Source organism: Athene noctua, chromosome 2 (assembly GCF_965140245.1).
Source record: "Athene noctua chromosome 2, bAthNoc1.hap1.1, whole genome shotgun sequence".
NCBI lineage: Eukaryota > Metazoa > Chordata > Aves > Strigiformes > Strigidae > Athene > Athene noctua.
In genome coordinates, this window is record NC_134038.1 from 71,145,020 (window position 1) to 71,169,951 (window position 24,932).

Here is a 24,932-nt window from a genome sequence, read left to right on the forward strand (position 1 = left end):
AATTCCTACTTAGTACGAGGAAAAAACTTTTTACCATGGGGATAGCTGAACATTGGAACAGGCACCCAGAGAAGCTGTGAAGTCTCCATCCTTGAAGGTGTCCAAACCCAGCCTGGAGCAACTTGTTCCAATGGATTCAGGAGATCAGACTGGAGACCTTTGGGGGTCCCTTCCAACCTCCATGGGTCTGTGATTCTTCAAGCACAGTCTTATACCCACTGAAGTCAATGCTGAAATAGCTACAAAGTTCCGCAACCCAGTGAAGCCCCTTCTCAGGCTAATTTTCAAACTTCACTTTTTCTGTTCCCCATGTCCCCTTTTTATTTCCCTTGCTACTTCTCTTCCAAAATGGGATTCTGCTCTCTTCTACATACTGACCAGAGAACAGGTATTATCCAGACAGCCACTGCAAATCTCCCAGAAGTATCTGCTTTGCAAACCTATAGTTCTGCTGGCTGATGTGCATTAGACCTTCACACGTCACACAGCTGTGCAACTGTTCTTGGTAAAGCTTCCTGTGTCCATCTGGGACTGTGAGACATCTGTACATCTACACATACAATGCAAAGAAGCAGCTCTGTGCAAAGACGAGTGTATGAAGTGGACTCGCTGCAGTTTTGTGTCTTGTGACCAAATTACCCCATGTCTCTTAATATATGGGTTTAGGTCATGTCTTTTCCCATGGCTGAGACATACACACCAGTGTGCTGTGTAGGCTCTCTAATAAGGTGCAGCTTTTATGTTAGCAATGACACAAATTTGGGACACTCATTCCACAAAGTTTTTAAGATCTTACTATTTTTGATATTATCACTGTAAAACTGCCAACCTGCCTGTAACTGTTGAATGGGATTAAACAATACAGGGAGTAAGAGTCTCGATGATGATAAGCCATGTCTAGTAGTTCCTATCTGCCCACTCAGCACATTCAGCAGTTTTACCTTGAAAAGTTTATCCATTCTTCTCAGTCCCAGCTTTCAGAAGTAAATTATTTCGTAAAACAGATTCTTAGGAGGTAGAAGGACCTTTTGGTATGGGTGCGAGTATTGTGTTTCATTTGCTATGGGCAAGCCATTGTATTTCAGTCCATGGTGTAACTGCTTTTTTTGTGCATCTCAAGTTTCATTAGAAGCTGTAGTCCTGGTCTTAAACCTGCAAGGCTCTTCCAGTATACACTTAGTACAAAATCTGCCCCAATCCATTTGATCATTGTGAGTCTTAATGACAGATGCTGCTCTTTCAGAAATGTATGGATGGGTCATGGCTAATATGTACAAAGATATCTTCCTTGGAAATAGGAAAAGATACTTTCTCTTTGAAAAAAAAAAAAGTATTATACTGTTTGTAGTCCTACTAAAAAAAGATGGTCAAACAAAGAAATTGGGAGTATTTAAACAAGCAGAGTAGAGCATAAAATACTAGGATTCTCAAACTGCTTGTTCCACTGTGGGACTTTTAGTATTGATTTCAGTGGGGACAGGAGTTCTACCTGACTGATTATCACCTTGTTATTACCAAAGATTACAAGCTGTTGAAGAACTGAGCAAATGAACGGTGTGAATCCCACTGAGGAAATATATTCTGAGACTGGTGACCAGTTCCTTAGAACGTGCTAGCAAAAGCCACTGTAAATGCTATGGGATACTTCAAACCTTCCCCTCCTCAAAGAGTGAATTTAAAGCCTGTTCTATAAAGAGGCAGTTTCAAAACATCCAAGCAAATGCCACCTCTTCCCCTGCACTGGGAGCTGGGATTCTGCTTGGAAATGTGAGGGAGGGACACAGGAGGAGAGAGAAACATTAACTTCACATGAATATTCCTAATATTTCCAGAATTTTTGATTCATATAAATCACAAAAAAATAAATAATCTAGAATGGTTCTAAATGGTGACTTCAGACTTTTTTGGGGCCTTAGGTTTTTCTAGGAAAGCTTCCATAAGTACTGGTGGCAACAGATCGTGTCTTTAATTATGAGAAACCTACTTCAGTCACAGATTAAATCAGAAGACTCTTTACACCTCGTTCTCCAAACCACCAATCAAACCGCTACTCCATCAAGCCTTTAATATTTCTTTATACAGTCCAATATTTATTTCCAATAGATTCTTATATCACCCTAAATTACGTTTAGTGCTTAATGAGACTCCTAACATCATTTTTATGACACTCAAGTTTTATCAATATTTCTAGCCCAGATTACTTTGAGGGCTTTATCTTCTTCAGAAAATGTTTCGAAATCTGCCAGACACCAAACTGTGCTGTAGCTAACTGCGTAAGACTGAAGGGATGCGATTTCTGTCACCTACATGAGTTCATTAAAAGTTAGGAGTCTAGTGTAAGCCAAGCACATAGCCTCGTCTGCAGTCCAGGGAGAGAGATAACAGAGGATGTTTTGTTCCCCAAAAAGAAGAGGTGAACTCCCAAGGGTTTCATCTTTCTCCATCTGCAGCAGAAGTCCAGACTGACACTAAGATACCTGAAGTTTGGTGAGAGGAATCCTACAGTTGATGTCAAATTCAGCCTCAGTGCAGGTCAGACAGGAGTTTGATTCAGCTGTCCTAGCAAATAATTTTCTACTAGAATACACTAATAACTGTCAAACTATTTGCTGTTTTCCAGTGCTCAGGGATATAAGCTAAAGGTATGTATTTATGATCAATTTCAAACTGATTCACTGACTAACCCTCTATGCATAAACACAGTGGGAAAATAAGTTATATGATAAAAATTACTGGGTTTCATATAATCACATTTCAATAGCTGATCAAAAAGCAGCGCACAGTAAAAAAGAAGTTATAAATGAAGGAACTAAAGCTCAGAGGGAGAAGACAGGTCCAAGTCAACCCGGCAGACTGATGCCAGAGCTAAAGGTACTACCCAAGCTCCTTGGCCTCAACATATGAACAGCCACCTGCCAGAAGCAGATATGCCAGAGCAACCACACTGGATGAGCAGGATGCCTCTGAAAAGCTGTAAGTGTGCATGTGCCTACATCCACTGATACATATGTATACACACACATATTTACCTATTTGTGTGTGAAGTCAGTATATGCATGCAGGCACTAAATAGATAGGTATCAATTTTCCTTTAAGAAATGACAGCAATTTTCAGTGACTATCCTGAGATTCATCATTCAGCCTAGGTAATGCCTTCTAAAGGGCATATCTCTAGGTGACAGTATCTCTGGCCGAACAGTCTCACATTTGGGCTCCAACAGCGTCACTTTGGAAAACCCCAGGAAAATTTAAAACGTCCATGCTGATTTCAGATAGCCTGAAAATAATTCTCAAGCCAGGAGTGTGTGTGTGAGTTGATTTTTGACTATGATTTTTTTTAGTATGCCTTTTCTAATAAAACAGATAAAACAACAAGAGGTGAACCTCATCAACAAACACTGGAAGACTGCTCAGTATTAATAAAGTGTATTACTAGCCAACCACCCAATTCATCACAGATAATGTGAGGAAAAGCAATGGTAGAACCAGGGGATGGTTTTCATGCTGAAATGCAGCATATGTTATTTGCACATCTTATTCATATGAATGGGATGAGTTTTGCTCTTAACGAACACTTGGGGAGTGGTGGAGCCATCAAAGAGCAGAAAGCTGTTTCTGCAGCTTTTGCATCATCCGTGGTGAGGGCAAGGCAGCACCAGCAGAACAAAAGGTGGCAGCAAAGTCTGTGAGCCAAGGCTTTCACAAGGTTCTTGATGATGTGAATGACTAAACAAAGATATAAAACAGGCTGTAGGAGAAAGCTGTTTCCTAATTAATTATCTAGTGTTCCTTTTGAATAACAAAAGAAAGAAATTAGTCATGTTAAGAAAACAAGAGGCTTAACAAACGGTAACAAACCTTGGTTTAAAGATTAATCATTGATCTGTAAACATCATGTGTGAAATTCCATCATTTTTCTAAGTGTGAAGCTAGTTTAGTAATTACTGCATCCCAAGGAATCAAAACAAAACAGGTAGCTAGGACCATCGAAAAGCACAGACGTTGCTCTATTACCATGGGGCATGCAACTTCTGGTATCAGCACTATGGGGTAAATGAAACACTGAGATAAAGCCATGTCTAGAAGGAAAACACCTTTAAGAAATCTAAGAATATATACTTTCTCCCCAAAGAATCTGACAAAGCACAGGCCACATCCTAAAGCCTGCAATTTATTCAGGCAATGCTTTGTCTGCACAGACTTACCTGCTTTCTATGAGCAAGGATAAGGTAGAACCAGTAGGACTGGACTCTACAAACAAAAAGGCCTGCTAGAAAAGCACTGAAAGGAAAGAAACACAGCCTTCCACGGTGGGGAAGCACATCCGCCAAGGAGGGATCCTGGCAACATCAAACAACATCTGCACTGATAAAAGTTTTCCAGACCAGCACCAGTTGTCTTTCTCCCATCCATACAGAGGCATAACAACCCAACTTTCTCTCTTTGCCTTGTTCTGACGATAGAGTTGCCAATACTTGTATAAACTCATGAACATGCTTGCATGGAAGATCCCAGGAACACGTTCCATGAAGATGTTCTAAACAATGAAGCACGTGGGGCATCAGCATTTTTCAAAGACCAGAATAAAAGTCAGTTTTGGGAAACATGATGTAATGTGTCTACTTCAGGGAACAAATGGCTCAAATAAACCGAGAGTCTGATTTGTGTTCTGGGATTATGTGGGATTAGCCTCGCTGACATGGGAGATTTTATGTTCCTAGGTGATGCTTCAATAGTCACTGGCTGATGCTAACAGCCTTAATTTAGTAAGGCACTGCAGTCCAAACCCTTATTGAGACAGAAACATTGCTAATAAATCTCATAGTGTACGAGGAAACCTTAAAATTACGGTCTTTCTGACGGAAATGCCAGTGTTATGAATCTTCCACAGGTCTATCTACCAGTTTTGGGGCAGCTGTGCCAATGGGGATTTCTCTTTTGCGTTTTGATATGGGTAACAAATGGTAACAAATTTACATTCAATTTCACACCAGATCTTCCAGGCTCCCCCCCCCATTTCAAACCCAAAACTGGTTCTGTCCTTTTGCTTGTCCCTCGGCCTGCGATGCTGAAGCAGCAGTACTGAGTAGGGTGTCTGCCTCCTGCAATCTCAGTTCATTACAGCCGTGGACCAGCGAGGAGATTCTGTTTGACGGAAGTGGGAAAATTCAGCTATGGAGATTGTTTTTGGGGACATACAGTGCCCAGGCGCTGAGGAAAAACACCGTTGTCCTTTCTGTTGATTTTTTAGGCTAGTGAGAAACTTAAAGTTGTAACTACAAAGACACTAAGAGGAGATCCATCTTGTGTTGTGTGTTTGCACGCAGAGTTTTGTTCCATGACTAGAGTTCTTAGGTACCAGAGTAATGCAGATAAACAAAACAAGAACTATAATAGCAATAGGCAGGACAGTCAATCCTCATAATACCCTGACAGAGTTCGTGGAAACTAGAAAGAACAGAACAAACATTGGCTTGGTTGGCATTTTATGGCTTGGATTAAATTACTGACAAGGCAATTCTTAAAGCTACTTTGTTGTATTCTGTATTTTAATAAGTAAGAAATAAAAGAAAAAATGGGGAAGGAGAAGGCCATTACCTTCAATATGGGGAAAAATTATTTCTGTGCTTGCCTTACAGTCTTTCAGGGGGCAATGAAGCGACACAAAAAAGTGGCCACTAAAAGAAATTCCTGATGTTAAAACTATATTATCTATACTGATGAAAATGGCGATTTTCTCCATGATTTACTTCTGTCTATATTTGAGCTGTTAAGTGTGAGTAATCACCTTAATGAGTCTAAATTTTCTTTGTTTTTCTTGTAAAGAATTCTATATATAGCATCATAAAAAAAAAAATACTCACCAATATGTCTGAAAGTCACCAGTGAACCTGGATGTAAGTTTGTTGTAACCAGTGCTTTCAGTGCCACAAGGGAGCCACTCATTCTGCTGAAACCACTGGGACATAGACTCCTCAGGGCATCTAAAATGAAGCTGTAAGTGCTGGAAGCTTAAATTTTAAAAATGAAGGCACTGATAGGGTTTTGTCCAAACCTGAACATTTGACTGCAGGTACATTTTTTCTGATTCACTACTGCTGAAACTATGAGAAACATCACGGAGTGAATGGTATCAGGGAAGGAAAAGCTCCACTCAGTCACTGTATCTTTCCTCCATCAATGCAGATTATACATTCTACATACTACATGTGCTGCTCTTCCCCAGACATGTTTAAAATCCACTTAGGAGACTTACAGAACCTCATAAAAATCTCAATATCAGGAATTTCTCTTGGGATTCCCTAATTAGGATTTATTTTTAAAATATATTTTATTCCATTATTTCCATCCACAAGCACTTGTATCATTCAAAATAATGACACTCCATTCACTCATATTTATTCTCTCCAGGTATTTATGTCTGAAGAAAGCTAGACACAGTCTTCTCAGCCTCCTAAAACATTGTTATCTGCAAATTCCCCCTCTGCTCAGTCTTCAACATCACTCACACACATGGCACTGCTGTTGAGCACAGAACCACAGGTGTGATTTTGCCAGGAGAACGGTAAGGTAATTGCAGTCTCTCTGCCCCACAATGCAACAACACTATATATCCAAAATTGCATATGTTTTTGCTGCAATAGCTTGCTCTCCAGCTTGGCATATCCCAAATGTGCCACTCTCTAGACACTGCCACATCTGATGCCTTTCAGCCTTTTATGCTTTCCAGATTTCCTTCTCTCACTGAACATGTATCTTCTAAATTACCTTCTCCAGTTAATTGCCTCAACTCTCCAATTTACACCGCTCAGTATTTGGCAAGAGTCCTACTTCCCTGTCAGTCTTCCCTTCTCCCTTTCATCCTACGTGTAAATTATTTTCTTGTTCTTCCTAACCATCTGACTTTATTAATTCATTTTGTTTTCTATTTTTGAATTCCTTCCCCTTTCTCTAAAAGTTTCCTCAGACTCCCTATATTAATATATTCTACTTTGGTTTCTCGCAGACTTCACTGCACCCAGTATGGTTTCACAACGCACACCTTCACGCAGTGCCTTTGGAAATGATGCATTTTTAATTCTGCAGTTTGTGCCAGAGGGACAAAGCAGAGACTCCTTCACCACCACTATCAGATGGAGACCAAAGTGGATTCGTGACCCTGCTGCCCCTTCCATGTTGGCACATTTGAACACTTTCTCCTGTTCCACCTCATGGACCTGACTTTTAAATCTCCATTAAGCTGCTTTCCTGAAATTTAACATCTTTCTACCAGCACAGTCTCCTTACCATCTACATCTAAAATTAACCTTCAATGGTGAGTCTCTAGGGTCTTAATCAGCCTGTTAACACTAGCTGTGTACAAATACAAACCAGACCAAAATCATGTAATTATTATCCAGTACAGTCAAAGTAGATGCTTTTTCAGGAGTTACTTCTTTCTGGACATGAAGTGACCAAAACTAGAACAAGAGCACTGCTGATGTCAAGTACTAAGGTATCTTGGCAGACACCTGTGGGCAAGGCTACAATTTTCCACAATCTTCCAACCTTATTACCTGTGGTAGTAAGCAAGGAAAAAAACCAGCCACAAGTCATGGGAATAAAAAATTCAGGAAAAGCTGAGCAAGCAATGACAAGAGAGAAACCTTGAGCTCCACTAAAGACCCTATAACATGCACATAGCCAAAAGAAGTTTGATTTCGACAAAAATTTAAAAAGGAAGAAAAGGTGAAAGGCACATTTATTTTGAAGCCTGAACCCTACCTCTCCTTACAGAGGGCTCTGATAGCTAGGGACTGTTTATCCATGAACGCACACACATCTAATTTGCATTCCTTAAGCCCTTCAAAAAATGCTGATATGGGTAAATGCTGCCACTTTTGCCTTCGCTGGAAGCAGAAATCTTGCAATCCCTGCAATATTCTAATCCTGCCCAGAAATTATACTTTAGAAGTAGACAAAGGTAAGAAAATATCCATACTCATTCATGCCTCTGCCCCACACAGTGATTTTACTTATTTTACTTCAAGAAACAGCAGGAATTAGATGGAAAATAGAGAAACAGGGCAATGTAAACAATCCCAGCCTATATTCCCTGTTTTATTCCACTGAAATGCATGGAACAGTTTTATTCCTTAATGTTGGAGAATCCTTCTTATTAGTAAAAGACGAAAATGCATGCCTGCGTTATTTAATATAGTCTATATATCCAACTGATGCACATGCTTCAAAAGGCCCTTCTGTTCCTGCCCTCTCTGGAACAGCATTCAGGTTACTCAGTCAAAAAGGTCCCAAGCAGCAGAGGCTGCAGTGCCATGGCAGCTTTATGGGATGTATTCATTTTTGTCCAACTTGTCCTTAAAAACCTCCAATGATGGATGGTGCAGCATGCTACAGCAGCCTCCTCCCCTCCTCACACATCCAGAAGAAAGACGGAGAGGGACTTTTAACAAGGGCATGTAGTGATAGGACAAGGGGTAATGGCTTTAAACTGAAAGAGGGTAGATTTAGATTAGATGTAAGGAAGAAGTTCTTTGTTGTGAGGGTGGTAAGACACTGGAACAGGTTGCCCAGAGAGGTTGTTGCTGTCCCCTCTCTTGAAGGCCAGGTTGGACGCGACTTTGAGCAACCTGGTCTAGCGTGGAAGGTGTCCCTGCCCATGGCAGGGGGGCTGGAACTAGATGATCTTTAAGGTCCCTTCCAACCCAAACCAGCCAATGATTCTGTAACAAGTTTTTCATAATTTTGCTTTTAAAATTCCCTGCAAACAGAGATAGTTGCTTCTCTGTGGATGTGAAGAACATATGAGCACTGCCCTTGTAGTGTACTCCCCAACACCTGCCCTCTAATTCATCCCAAGAAAGTATGACAAATGCTCTGTGTTGCTCCTGGTTTCTTTTCAGGGCTGTCACACTATCAAAACTTTACTAATGTAACATGGCGCAAGATGAAAATCAGGCCTTTCATCTTACACCATCACACACTCTCTGAAGTCCTGGCTCAGGAGGATACTTTTCAGGACCCAGAAACATTTACCCTGAGGTGAACCTTTTACACCTCACAGTGGTTAGCTTTTTGCTGGGCCCACACAAGCCTTTCTGCTGCTTCCACTAATAAAAAAAATTTCCTGCCCTCCCTTAACACCACATTTTCTGTCCTGAGAAAATGAAGGCCATGCCTTGCCTTGTCGCCAGCCAACTGCTCCTAAATCTTGCTACGCTGCAGAAGAGCGGCCGAGCTGGTTCTCCAACTGGCCATATAAGCGCCCTGCAGGAGCTCAGCTGGACCTACAGCCGCTTCTTTCCCCAAAGCAAGATAAAGTAAAGGTACTGATGAAAGGTGTCCTACCTGTCTGAAGGCACTGGCCCTGGGTTCTCCTGGAGCTCAGAACTGTTCCCATCTGTTTTCCTTTCATAAGAACACTAATGTTGTCTTTGACTTTTGCTACTTGTTTTGTTTGTTGTTGTTAAAGATGCTTTTTTTGCTCCCTACCTTCTTTCAGAGGTCTGTCCATTCATACAAATCCTGAACTTTCTGTCTGCAGGTACATAATTTAGCTTAATTGCCTAATTAAGATGTCCATTCTTGACTTAAAGCCCCTATACATATCACATGAAAAGTTTTCCTGTCTACAGGATTTACAGCCGAGATAACTAAGCACAGTAGCACAAGTTACGGACTTTCAATCAAAATGAATGCAAATATCACAAGGCACATAGACCTTCTCTATGCAAAGGTACACTGTTAATAACAGCTTAGAGACAGAGTTAAGGTTAGTGAGGACAGACCCTCATATTTCCATGAAATACACTAATAAATAGATAACTTCAAAATTATCTTACTTTAAAGTTATCTAACTGAATCCAGTTTGCTACTGTTACTTTTAAAAACAACCTTTTTATTCCCCTCTTCAAGTTGTGACCAGTTACTCACATCCCAAGCTCTGCATCAGATAATTGTTTTGTCTAGAAATACTAATGAGAGATCAGCAACTTCCACCAATGTCATTACCACAACAAATCTTAAGGAAGAGCCTAGAAACATGTTATCTTTTTCTTTTTCAGAGGCATATACAGCCTTCAGAGTGACCTTCTCACACTGAGTTCATATTGACTCATACATCCTTCATTCCTCTATATTATCATTTCTAAATCACAGAAATGACATCAAAGAAACCATAAAGGTCTGACTTTTATCACCAAAATAAATTCTGATTTAATGTACTCTTTGCAATACTTAGGCACAATAGAATACATGATTACAGCATAGCAGAGGTAACAGTATACCCATCGTGTCTTGTTAACTGAGGATGCATGGTATACTTCCACTTAAAAGTTGAACTTTGTAGCTTTTATGGGTTTAATTTAGACCCTTGGGGCTACATATGCATTGAAGATTGGACACATAACATCCATTATTGTGGTTGCACACACAATTATTGATGTTTAACACAGAAAATCAGCTGCTTCTGATTTAAAAAAAACCTTAGCCCACAGTTTAACTAAAATGTTCTGAAAATGACAGATACTTGATTTTTCTTTTCCTTTAAAGGCATGATTCTGAAAGAAGCAGAGCTGTCTGACAGTGGTTAAAAAAAAAAGCACGCTTAAGCACGTGGGAATTTGACTGAAACCAGTAGGGCTACTTATACCCACCAGGATAAGGATGTGTTCAAATGCTTTTCTGGATTTGGACCAGAACCCAGTAAAATCAATCCCTAAGACCTAATTTGAGTGCAGACATGCATACAGATTTTAGGTGGGTTTGGTAAAAGAGACTGTTATTAAATTTGTTTGACAGATCCTTATTTAAGATGCAGATTTTACACACCAGATGCCTGCCTGAAGCTGAGTATTTCATGGGGAAAAAAAAAAAAAAAATCAAAGAAAATCGTTAGATAATTTCTGAGAAAATACATCATTTCATCTGACATAACCTAATTTGATTTTTTTAATTTGCAGACTTAAACTGTACCCCCTTATACTTCTTACCAGCTCCACAAGTAAAATACAGGAGGAGATTGTTTAGCCTCCTATTTTTGCTATGGGTTTTTCATATGCCATTGGTTGAGAGCATGCACTGCTTCAAAATGTAAATGTACTTTTAGTTATTAAATTCTAGGAGTAAAAATGCTGTTTAGATTTATATATACAAATTTGATCTCCAGAATGAGAGATATATATATTCACTCTTCTTGTTAAGAAAGAGCCAAACCCACCTCCTTTACACAACCTTCATTCATTATGCCTAAAAATTCCTGGTGTTGCCTGATGGAAATAACACAAACAAACTTATGAAATGTGTTTTTTAATTAAAAGCCCATTTTGTTATCTGGCAACATGAAACAAATGGTTATCAGACTGTTAAGTCTGACAATACTGAATTGGCACTTTGTCTATGGCACAGATTTCACATTTATCTGCATGCTTAAGTGCTGCGCTGGACAGAAATGAAATGACAGTCAACCTTCCAAAACAAACCCGCAGGGGACCTGGATGAATGTTTGGTTTATCAGGAGGTTCGCTCTAATAAGATGCTACATCGGAATAACGAAGAACTATCCATTTGCATTCAACAGAAACAGACAGTAATGCTGTGGCAATTATTTACACAAGTCAAAATTCTTGTATGGTAAAAAAAAACCTGCAAAATCCAGCAAATGATGAGAAAGGCAAGCTGTATGCAGGTCAGCCTTATGCAAGGGTCTGCCTAATTTGGCTAACTATCAACAAAACTTTTTTTACTGCTGGACCTGCTGAAAACAGGTTTGTATAGGCAGGGTTTGTTCCAATGAACTTGGGCTGCAGGGCAAACTTAAGTATGATGCCTTTAAAGGCAGGGCGTTATTTTTCAGTCATGGCAATGGTGCTTTTGACTGAAGTCAGGAGGAGGAGGAGGAGCAGACCCTCTGTCAATGACACTGTCAGGCTCTGATGGTAACTTCACACACTTGCTCAATACACAGGCAACTGCTGTGGCAACAGTAAATGCTTCACCTTGCCATGCATGAGAAGGCGTATGGTAAGTGTGACATTGAGACCTCCTTCAGTCACTTTTGTGTCCTTCGTGTTCATCCTGGCCTCGTATCTTCAATATTGGAAAGCAGCTTCGTTTTTCTTTTTTTTTTTTCTATTCACTTAATCAACCTACAAAGAGAGAGAGAAAAAGAAAAGGTACCATTGAGTGGCTGAAGCTACTCTGAACTGAGAATATCATGTTGTACAAACCAATTAACATTCCTCCCTTTGATTTTATGAACTACAGTTTAGTGCTGAAAAGGCTCCTTTGATTATTATCCCTCTCCAATCAACTCTTTAGCCCTTCACCAATTACAAGATAAACTCCCTTCTGAAACCTAAAAAATTCTTTTCAGTTCCTGTATTTCAAAACTGAAAGTACAGAAAACAAGAGTGAAATACAATGTCTTCTTCTGAACGCCACTTTCTCTCTGTTAACCTTCGTTGTGTATGTATATGAAATATATATATGCATTTTTACACATGCCTGGTGTTGTTTTCATTTCTCTCCTTGTTACTACCTCTTTTTCTTTTTGCTCTTGCAGAAGAGATTTTTTTTGTTTTCTCTCCAGCTAGAGAGAAATTAATTCTGAGCCTAAACACTGATCCCTGCCAGCAACAGCGGATGACACATTATCAAAGACATCTGAGTAACTAAGAGCCACTTGCTGCTGTAAATCTGGGCACTGTCTGACTTCGTTTTTGTCTACCAGGCCCAGAGGTGGCTTAGTCCCTCAAAGGCCAAAACTGAGCTTCAGCCTTAAGTAGAAGGATATTTTTCTTAATTCCTAATGACAAATTGCAGATTTTCAGTCATTTACAAAGTCATAACTATCCTAAAATGCTAACAAAAGCTGTAATGGCTGGCTTTGAAAGGATAAACAAGATGCATTATGAATTTATTAATGCAAGGACATTTTTCAGTACAGACAAAAATGGGGGCAAAAGGAGTATTACCAACGGCAGGTAAATTCCACAGCAGAAAAGGCTTAGAGACTCCTTATTCAGTTTTGTCTTTTTCAGGAGTATCTTACAGAACATAGACCCTTAAACACACATGACGCCTCTCAGTAACCAACCATCCCTTATTAATGACAACCCTATTAGCTTTGGATCTCGGAGCTTCTAAAAAAATTTGGCTAGCTTGGGCACTGGCTAATGAGCACCCCTAGGGACAACCATTTTGTGGCTCAGAGCGTACAGCAGTGTCTCACTGGGGTGCTATTGTCTCTTTGTGAAGATTGATCAGGCATGGGACCTACGAGATCATTCCTCTAAAAATGCTGGAGGTAGTATCATGCAAGCCGTTTCATCAACTGATTAAGCTTTATCTAAAGAGCCACTAAGCACTTACATATTAGACTAAAGTCCAACTTAATTGACCATGTTAGGTGTCAGAAAAGTCAACAGCAATGCTTAAAGAAAGAGCACAAGAAACATGTATGGAGTCATCCCTAATAGACTTGCTGAGCTGCCAGCAATCAGCAATTCAGGGTTTTCTAGGAGACTTCATCCAGACCAGCATTTTCAATAGCCATTGGTGGACCACTCCTCCATGTATTTGTCTAATCCCTTCTTGAATCCATACATCTGGTCTCCAGAAGTTCTGGTCTCACAGATTAATTATTAGTGTGGGAAGAAGTGCTCCACTTTATCTGGCTTAAATCTGCTGACTCTCATTTCCCCTTGTTACACATTTTGCTCTCTATTATCTGCAGACCATCCTAGAAAGTCACTCCTCGGATGGCTGAGGCTTCTCACTTCAGCCTGAGCCTGAGGGTGGTCAAGCGACTCCTGATGTTTTTGCTGCTGGGAAATACACTGGAAGATGCAGGGTCTTCTCTCAAGTCTCTGCAGGAATACCTAGGACCAACAGAGAGCTTCTTTGCCTTCAGTGACTGCAAGAATAAGAGGCAGACATGCTTGAGAAGGAAAATTAGCTCTTTCCCAGCCAAAACCACGACAGAGGTGAAAAGAAGGAGGGAGAAAGAGCAACTTAAGCTCCTCTTCCTACAAACAAATTCATTAGTCGCTACACAGAGCAGTTCCTGCCTACCTGCTCTGTTGCCAGGGCTAATTTTCCCTAACCCAGCATGGACTCAGTGTATTTCATACCATCTGCTCTACCACCCAGACCACAGCCACTGAAATAAATCCCATTTAGTCCACGTTTCCAGACTTATCACTTACATTACATATCACCTATCCAGATGGAGAAAAGCGGTAGAGAACAAGGTGCCTGGGTGAGAAAGCAGAAAACAGAAGCAGCCTGGCCATGCCTCTGATGCACCAGGTGTGTGCAAGAGGGTGAGAGGAAAATGTCCCAGGGCAGCTGGTAGGAAATGAGATGAAAGGTATCAGGCTTTACTCTGCTTCTTTAAGGTTGGGCCAGGACTCACAGTAAAATCTGCAAGTGGGTGGCCACAACAGTCCCTTCTGACAAGCACAGAGAGAGGAGCAGAGGAGGAGACTGTGGTTGTTCCCAGACTAAGAAAGGGAACAGTGCCATGGTGCTCACCTGCTCCTTGCTGCTTGCTGAGGGAAATGTTCTGGCTCTGACAGCCCAAGCATTTTCTGCTCAGCTCTGTTAAAAAAACCCCACATGCCAAAGAGGAGCACTCAGGTACATAACAGTAGAATACATCTCAGCATTCTGGACTTTATGGGAGCAATACAGGCCATTTGAGATCTCTAGAAACCCACAGTAGCTTAAGGCATGCTTGGAAGATTTCACATAATGGATGTGTTCCAAGTAGAAGCAAGGTATTTAAGACCACCCGTGGACCAAAATTTAGTGATGAAGGTACAGCTATGTTTCTAACGAAATGTATGCCCATGCAGGAAAAATAAAGCCAGACTAGATACAGGTTTGCAGTTGCCATGGCCTTTTACTGCTGTGATGCTACAACAGTATGCTCACTTTGGGAAGAATTTTGGAGGGAAGCCTTCTCCCAGACAACAAACCAATCCCCACTGAAGCCTGACCTTTTCCAGATAAAACCTGGAAAAAAAAAAAAATCTGTATTTTTAGCTAACGCCTTTTGGGTTCTATTTAAAAACAGAGGTTAAAAATGAAATTTCACCACAAATATTGTTAAAAATATCTCTGCCATCTAATTTTTTTGAAGGAATTTGTCTTTGCCCCTCCTCCCAACAACCTCAAGTTCTGGCACCTGGTACTGAGAAGGAGAACAGATGTCTGGGGGAGGGCTGAGAGCGTGTGCCTGCAAGGAGTTAGGCAGCTGTGTGAGATACAAAGGGAATGAATTCAAGAAGCAACCTCACATGCTAAAGAAGAATACATGAAAACTGTACAATATATCATGAAGAGAGAAGAGCTTTTACTATAGCAGGTCATTTACAATTGCCCCAGTTGTCCTGAAAGTTGAAGTATTCTGGTAAAACATTTACAGCTTTGTAAACCCACAGGACTGTTAATTACCTGAGTATTTCAGCTTTAAAGACAGATTAAAATAAAATGCATTGTCGTACTTTATTATTTTTAACTAATTTGAGCAAATTTCTCTGCAGGCATCATCGTAAACACATGCTGGTCTAGATCTCTGTGTGCATGGAGATGTCAGATCATGAGAGAAAGAAAATGGTTTCCTCTACAAATCCTCCTACCAGCCAGCAATACATCCATGTATTTATAAACCTACTGCTGTAATACATGAGCACATCATGAATACTTAATCAGCAAAATAATTTCCCTCTCCTTTACTAAACTGGCATTTTGAACAATTTACTATGTTCCTGGCTTATGTGTGCCTCTCTGTGTGTGCAAACAGAAGGCTGAACACATAAGGCTTTCCGTTCTCAAGCTCTGTGTGACGAGGTACCATGGCTTCTCTGGGGGCTGGGAAAGTTGAGTCTCAGACTACAAAAAATCAATGTATCATCCTTTTCCTGATGCCAGTGGAAAGTCAGGGGACTCCACAGGTGAGCAGAGAGTTTCCCGCAGGCAGACACAGTCAATTGCATGGCTGAATGTTAAGAGTGAGGGTTTATACATTTTAGCCTGCTTTCAGCAGAGACCTGGCTGTGACGGGAGGACAGCTGGACAACATCCTCCTTCTGACCTTGTGACTCTGGACCAGAATGCACAAAACACAAGATCTGGGGCTCTGCAGCTCCACAGCTCTACGTAACAAACAGAAAAACCATGCCCAGGGAACAAAGGAAAGTAGATCACATCAAACAGATCGTTCCCAGCAAACAGCAAATCTTTGCCTCCTGTGGGGCTGAGTGTGAACTTTTGAGGACATTTCAACTGCTGCTTATCATGTAAAAAGTGAAAATTTCCCTTTAGGTAGAAAAAGACATCCAAATGCATTAAAAAAACCCCAGCCTTTTGAAAACTCCAGTAAGATGAACATATAGTCTTATGCAAATGCACTTTATCTGTAGTTATGTGTTTTTATACATGCATATATAGGCATAAAATGGCATGTCCTATATGCACAGTATTCATCATATAAGAACCATCAATTTTCTAAAGTGGCTTTTCAATAACTGTTGGAAGATTAAATGACTGAAACAACAAGCAGTTAAGACGTGTTCATCAGAGTACTACAAAGAACAACACAGTTCCTCAAGGATTCCACTGAATTAATAAAAGCTGCAAGATGAACTATAGAGCTAAAGGACAATTCCACAACCCTGACACACAAACATACATAGAGGTTAGGGATCCACATGGCTGACGGGGTAGTGTGAGATGGCTGTCTGAAGCCTCAGAAATGGAAAGTCAACTTCATGACCCCTTTTCTTCCTACCCCTCAAGCCTAGTAATCCTCTCCCAAGAAAATAAGCAGACCACTGCAGAGAATGTGGCTGTACAGTGCTGAAAAATATAGGTATATAAATATATATATATGTTTTAAATCTCTAAGGTGACCACTCCAGGCATGCAGGATAAGAAAGCCTTTGACTCCACAGCAGGCAGGGATGCCAAAGAGGAGTAAAATCAACACAGTACCAAGGTAGACATCAAGCAACTGATCTCTGAGTTTAAAGCTATAATGAATTATTTGACATCCATGAATCTGCCAAGAAAGCTATTCTTCTGGAAGATCCAGAGGAATGAGAGGGAGGAGGGACAGAAAGGGAGAGTGTGCATGGTGTGAAATGGGACGGAGCTGTACAGTCACAGAGATGTGCTGGAAAGGAAAGAGATGCAGAAGAGGAGAGAAGGAGAAACACAGGGAGAAAGAAAGAGATGAAGCTTCCTATGGGTGATACAGAGAATAATGTGAGAAGAATCAATGTGCAAGTAAGAACCACCTGAAAACGTGTTCTGGTATGTGAAATCTTGGTTGTATGATTTTTAAATCTGAGCTTGTCAGGAATGATGAAACTGGTCAGAGCACCCAGCACAGCATTCCCTGTGCTTGAGCCCCAAAAGGGACTCTTGAACCTAATTATGGTGCTTCATCACCATCAACAGAAAGGTGTAATTATGAAGAAAGAAAGGAAGAATCTACAGATGAAATTCCAAAGAACAAATTCCAGTTGTTCCACTGGAAGAAAAAAAAAAAATTATAACAAAGAAAAAAGAGTGGGGGAAATTATAGTGACATTCAGCAGAAATCATCTCTAATTTAAATAAGGATCTAAAGGATTTAAACTCAATCACTTAGTTCTCATATATCCATAGGTTCGAATAAGGAAAACTTTGATAAGGGAAACATAGGAACATCTAGTCTCTCACAGTAAATCTGTCATTTCCATAATATCTGGAAACATCCCTATACGGATGGGGGAAGGAAAAGACAGGGACTGAACAAGGAGACTAAGGCATGAGCAAAGTAAACTGAAGGTGAACAAAAAGAATTATCATGAGTTATGAAGAACTGGAAGATGGAGAGTAATACACTGACGGTATGAAGAAATAGTTCAGAGTGGTTTATTTAGCAAGAACTCGTAAAAAAATGTTATTACCAAAAAAAAAAAAAAAAGAAAAAAGATAGCAAAAGTGACAAAATAATGGAGAAAACGGAAACATGGGAAGCCATGAAAAGGCTGTAGCTAAGTCCTCTTGATTAGAAGCTTCCATGGGGAGAGAAACATCCTAGGAACTGGAGGAAGCACACTGCCAAGGATCTCAATGAGAAGAAAGGACCTGTGCTTTCGGAAGAGCAGAGTTCTTTAGGGACAGATTTATGCCACTTACATGATTTTAGTCTTTCATTTAAACTGGAGCGAATATAGGAAAGGAGAAAGAGACTGAAAGAAACGTAAGAAAATTAGTACAGGACAAGAAGTGATGACTTTATCAATAGAAATTGACACATTCAGCCATATATATAAAGTTTAAAATTACAAATAAGCAGTCTGCCACAGAAAGGTTCATGCTATCAAATGAAGAAATAACTACTTTGCTTTCAAGTTCTTCAATAAGCTAAGCAGTTATTATCTATGACTTTTCACTTGAAATTAACATTGCTGGATGTCAAAGGACTAAACAGTGTAATTATACAGAAAAAAACTGGCAGTAGTTACCCCCCCCCCCAACCCAAAGTGAAATCAAAAGCAAAGCCAGCTCCAGATGTATTATTTTGTTTCAAGAAACTTCTTTTCAGAAATGGTGAAAAGTGATAATGATCAGCAGCTATTTATGGTCTCAGCTGAAAGAAAAGAAGATGACTGGACATTCGCTAGACATACACTTCTTCAGCTTCTGTGTCAACTGGAGGATGAAGCCACCTACTGTTACTAAACCATATTGTTGTGACGCTACTAAGAACAAAAAGCTCACAGGATGCCCACAGTAACATAACAGTAATAACAATGACAACTCTTCAAAGGATTTCTCTCCCAGTAGTAACTATTTGGAAAAAGAGAAATCATTCTTTGAAGCACTCCAGTTTTATACAGAAGCCTCACGAGGAGAATTTGATGAATGAACAATAGCTAAGGAAGTGAGTGCAGTATTAACCTTTCTACTTTACCAGTTCCATCTCCCAAATTACTAGAGATGACTGTACACAAAGGAATGAGATTATACATTTTATTCACATCCTTATCATTTATATCCCAAAATAGATTTGATGTTAATCTCTAACTCTTTAACGAAGTGAACAAGATCTTCAGAACATGGCTTCGTTAAATCGTCATATCATGCACCATTTTAAGTAAGTTGATAGTTGGGATGGATCCAAAAATCCAGAAATACTGGAGAGAAAATTAATTCTTTGTGTTAGCAGAACAAAGCGTGTGTGTGTGTGAGTTGGTAAAATGGGTTTTCACTAAAAAGATAAGGGAATAGCTCAAGAATGGAATTCAAACACTAGAGAGAACACGGTTTTAGGAAATTCATAAATCACATGCTCAGAGAGATATAAATTTCTGTCAACTACAGGAAATCAAGCTGAATATTGGCCACTGAAAGAGCAGCAATTGAGTCTACAGATATACAAAATACCTGTTTTACAAAAAAAATGGGTAAAATATAATCTAAAAATCAAAGGGGATTAAAGAGTAGCACATTATTCCACCACAGTTAACAGCTACCAACAAAAGACAGTTACACATTTTAGCAAGCTGTATTCTTGTACTAACTGTTGAAAAAATCTCTGTATCTCTGATACCCTAAGCTCTGTAGTTACTACAGATATCTGGAAGTAGCAGGTTTGCTGAAGATGTGAAACCAATATGGAAATAACAGATTGAAAAAACAGCAGAACAACTTTTAAAGGCAACAGCAAGTATAAAAACTGGCAAGACTCCAGGAGTGCTGCCTTTTCAAAGTAATTTTATGAAGTGGTACTAGTTTTTCCTTGAGGGATATGTTTAACTATTTTGTCAGAGGAAGAACCTATCCTATTTATAGAAGCAGCTGTCTTTGTGTTCTCCCTAAAATGAGAAATACCCTTACTCTATATGACTCACGTCTCATTTACTAAAGATGACTAGATGTCAAATAATCTTTGAAGAGAACAGCAAAAGATTAGAAACTTACTTTTTCTGTTCTCAACTGATGGATGTTTAGCTGCTGAACTTGACATATATGAGCCCTTTCTTTAAATTGGACCACTCTTCCTCATGCTGGTCAAAAATCATATGCCTCAGCCAATAGCATTGGCTGCTCCTTTTGTGATTTATTAAAGGAAATGAACAGCAACATATTTATTCACTCTTCTACTTACAACATTTTCTGTAAAGTCTTTTGAGTAAAAAATATTAGCATCATGAATTTATTACAAGAAGAAAATTCACAGCAGCACAATAAAGACTACCGTTCACAAAACTATTTCCTAATAACAACATTCAGTGATGAATCAGTTATCTATTATAAATTAATATCAAAATATTATGCTGTGTGTGAATACACAGCTACACACTTTGACAAAATATAGAAAGTTATCCCTTCAGAAAACATCACATGTCAAACAGGTAATAATTGCCATCAAATGTCTGGAAATCAAATCTCAGGAAATCTAGAAAAGCTGTATAATGGCCTTCAGCAAATGCCACACAGATTTGGGATCCTGAGGGAAGTGAGTAATTTCCAGGCTATGGAAGATGCGGTGATTATTTTGCCAATGATATCTTCCATCTTTCCAAGTATTTTTTTTTTCCTTCTTTCTGTAGTTATTCCAGAAAGAATTACCTTGGCAGGAATGCAGAGAGCATCTTTAGTTTGCCGTGAACTAAAAAAAAGCACCAGAGTGTGCATGTCAATACTTTGTATGGATCCACTAGCCAACTAGCTCTTCTGCATATGTGAAAAAGCCAGGCAGCTAAAAGCTCCTGTAAATGGAAGCTGCCACGTTAGACTAATGAAACACAAACTCCTCCACAAATCAGAAAGTTGTGCCAGCCCACTGTAAATTATTCTCCACAAATATTCTCCAGGAGGATTTAACGACACGTTCAGGATGGACCAGAAGGTGCTTTTTTTCCTTTCCTAATGGCATGAAATGTAATTAACTGTAAGCTTTATCATGGACATGGCAGTTTGCATTGTCAGGGAAGACAATAGATGCATATGGTAGGCCAGCTATTTACCAAAGACTACTTCTAGTCATAGCTTTGAACACAAAATCAGCTTTACCTGCCACTTTATCCTGTGGCTCCAAAACCCTCAAGTTAAGCATTGTGTTTCTTAAATCTTTGTTTGTTTTCATGTTGCCAACACAAGTTCTAAATAAATATTTTGCTTTATTTGCTTATGTTCAACTAAGGAACAGACACTCCACCTAACTTGCATTAATCATTCCACATGGTCTGAAATAATAAATCTAGTAAAGAAATGTACATATAAGTCACAATGAAGGTAGGTAAAAAAATTGAACAGACCACCAACAGTAGCAGAATGGTCTCTCCAGCACAGAGATGCTTACAAGAATGGCCTACCCTATAAGAACAGATTTTCAGTTTACACCTTTTCCTGGAAAAACCCTAGATTCTGAAGACCTGAACACTGAATGTGTGTTACATTTATCTCTGCCCCCTAAAGTCAAATGTGTGGCTTCGACATTTCATCAATTATTTTATTTTCAAATAAAGTTTCAATTGTAAATTTACCTTAATTTAATTCAAAGCAAGTAAAACAACTAAAACTGTTCTGGGGTGTACAAACTTCGTAGATTTAAAAATAAATGCACTTACACCAAATGAGAGAGAGTCAAGCCTAAACAGATGTTCTTTTTTTCATTTCAGAAAATAGAGAAATTGTTCACATGGTCCATTTCCAAGATATTTTAAATGAGCAAGATTTATATACATAAAGATATATTTTAATGTAGTATGCATATATGCATAGAATATGATTAAATGTTAGAAAGTAAGCAAGGTACATTTTTTACATAACAGATGTGGACAAATGTTAAAAGATTGCTGGAGCATAATCTAATAAGCAAATATTAAGAACAGCATGATTTTTAAAATATTTTTTATCTTTAGCAAAAACAGTCTCACAGATGTAAGGAAGAATTATAATTTTCTTTGCCAGTACACACGAGAGTACAGATAGCTTCTTACTGATCAAATTTTAAAATGTCCCACACCCAGCACAGTAGTCCAAGAAATACTGGAGCTTCTTTAATGGGAAACATTCACCCATCAAGTATGTTCCTGCTGGGCACAGAATAAAACGATATTTAAATATATTTGTATTTTTATAATTTCATCAATGCTGAAATGACATCTGCTTTAGAATATATATATTTGTCCAACCTATTTGTAAATTAAATGTTTTGTAGACATAGCCAGTTCGATAAACACGAGTCAGTCGTTCCACTCAATCCAGTATAAAACATGGTTGTTGGTTAGGGAAAAGAGGCTAATGATAATAATACTTACTAAACAGAAAGATATTATATATTGATATAATTGAAGCTCTGACACAAACAAGCAAAAATATTCACTTTTATAACCACCTTAATTATGTTATTTACAAGTCTGTGATTTGAAAATCCATTCAAGCTCCCTAGATGAATAAAATAAATAGTCATTAAAAGAAAAAAAAAAAAAAAAAAAGAAATTCATACAGTATCTCAGGGAGGGAAAAGAATGAGCTCCCATCCTTCTCCTGCAAGGGGACTGATACCAGCCTCTGGAATGTAAGTCACAGGCTCTCTCCTGGGACATCACACTCCTGCTCACTTGAGGTAAGGATGGACTGGGAACTGTCTGAGAAAGGAAAACTGGTCCAACAGGAGCACAGCTGTAACAGCTGCAAACATGGCTGAGTGCTGCAAAGACTTCCATCATTCATGGGGATAAAAGGGAAAAAAAAAGCAGCATTACAATGTCCTACCAGGTCACAGGAATTTTTGCCTTCAAAATACATGTTCAGAAGATGAATATTCAAGGTCTCAGTCACTGGTGGTCAGTTAAAACATATAGCATTATAAGAAATTCACTGTGAAACTTGGGACTGTGCAGTGGGTAAAAAAACCCAGTAAGTTCCCAGAGCCTCTTCTGAAACTGGATTTAACAAAAACACCCCAACAGGCAGCTGACAATAAATGGCTCTTTTTATGGGCAGTCAATACTCAGAGTAAAGAGCCAAACACACACCAACATTTAGGCCACTTAATATTTCTGTCACTGATTTAAACTGAAGAAACTTTAAAACTCAAAGCAAGTTTAATAGATGAAGTATGCAAAAGTGAAGAAAAATGAAATAGTTTATTAATAACTTCAAAGTGCCAGCTGATCACTATATCTTGCTCTAGCACTGGGAAAAAACAGTGCTAAGGTTATCCATTTGCTACTTCTGGGCAACCTTTACAAAGAAAAGAGCCTATTTTTGCATAAACAACTCATTTGCTCAGCTGAAACAGCACTTCATGAAATATCTGTTCCTAACCAGTTTCAACATTTTGAACAGATACAGGGACATCTGATGGTTTGAGTTCACCCAAGTTTCATGGAGCCACAGCCTAACTAGAGGTAGAAGGTCGTGGATCCACTGCAGGAGAAGCTTTGCCCTTGAAGCCAGCAGTGACCACTGGTTGGTTGGGCTGGCAGCAGGAGGGTCACCAGATGCACACCAGTCACTCAGCAGCTCGCAGCCACACAGTGAGCATCACGAGAGAGCAAAGTGAGAGGAGGAGGCTCTGGAAGTGAACTAATACAATCACTAAAAAAGCCCCTACAAAGTGCGAGCTCCCTACAAAAGCTGCTTTAAGCAGACATAGGATACACATTTGGGGTTTTTTTCCAGCTGCAACCCCACTACCCTAAACAGTTTCACAGATGTAACTGGATGTGGCATCTGGTCCAATGCTCTGTATGAAAACATGACAGAACACGTGTTAATGTGAAGGATTTGATGCTTCCCTTACCTTCCCACCTTTGGCTTGGGACCACAAAAGAGGGAGTTCATTGAGAGGAGAGTGGAAAAAACTACTGATAAAAAATTATACAAAGATGGAGGTGGACCTTAGCCAGCAACAAAGGAGGCAGTATTCAAAAAAGGCTAATGATATTGGAGGGAACCAAAGAAAAGGAGAGAAACTGTGATGCTGCAAGTGTGGCTTACTGATGCAGAGATGACTTCACTACCTAAAAAGGAAGAAACTAAAGCTAAATTTCTGTGCCCAAAACCTGTTTGGGGTATCTCTCAGGCTGAATGACATTCTCCAGAAGCGGCAGTGCCTCTGGCATTTCCATATAGAAAGGTTGCATAAAGCTTCCTGGAAGTCTTATAAAAGATACATTGCAGTCAGCCAAGACACTCAAAGCTGGGAATGCCGGATCAGGTTTTAAACAGAATTTAGACACAGAGTCTATATTTTATAGGAAATTCCACCTTGCAAAGTTTGCTTTCATTTCTAATTGAACCAAAGTGTCAAATTTTGAAGCAATTTAGTGTGTGTGTGTTTATGTATGTTTTAATTTTATTTTTTTTTAATCCAAAGTAGTAATTTTTCTACATCTAAATTTTTGTACAGACTTCAACTTTGTGGTTTCATATTCTAGCACATATAACATATCTCAAAGTAAAAGTATCTCTTTGCAATGTAAAACCAAAATGGCACAGTTTTACAATTTTGCAAAGGCACTATGGACAGTCATTATCAAAGTCTTTAATCTATTTTTTAAATAAGGAAATCAACACATTCCCACAGGACATTTAGATATTGACAATTGGCTAAAAAAAATAATATTTCTATCTGCTCTTCTATTGACTCAATAATGGAAAGGAAACAGAGTTGAATGAACTAATGAGGTCTTTTAAATCTCCAGTTTCCAAGACTTTGTACATTTTCTGTCTCTTTTCCTTTTTTACAAGAGCCCTGGCATTATCTTTACTGAAGCTGGGGAGAGTAGGGATGTTTTAGATATTTTTTTACGATTATTTAGTCAATAAGTAAGTTAACTTGGTAAGAGAAAAAGGAGGTCATATAGTATTCAAAAAGATACAATACTTGTTTTCTTTTTTTCCCTCCAGTGCTCTGT

General features: G+C 39.1%; 1 protein-coding gene across 10 annotated transcripts in view; it reads right to left on the bottom strand.

Annotated features, from left to right (window-relative positions):
• The window catches only part of LOC141957617 (poly(rC)-binding protein 3-like), a 543,962-nt gene that overhangs the window by 56,156 nt on the left and 462,874 nt on the right, over positions 1-24,932 (bottom strand). For all 10 annotated transcript variants that reach the window (XM_074899415.1, XM_074899414.1, XM_074899411.1 and 7 more), the window contains one exon: positions 11,997-12,146. In XM_074899415.1, the coding sequence (XP_074755516.1) occupies positions 11,997-12,074 (78 nt within the window). In that variant the 5' untranslated portion in view covers positions 12,075-12,146. The remainder of the gene's footprint in view (positions 1-11,996; positions 12,147-24,932) is intronic.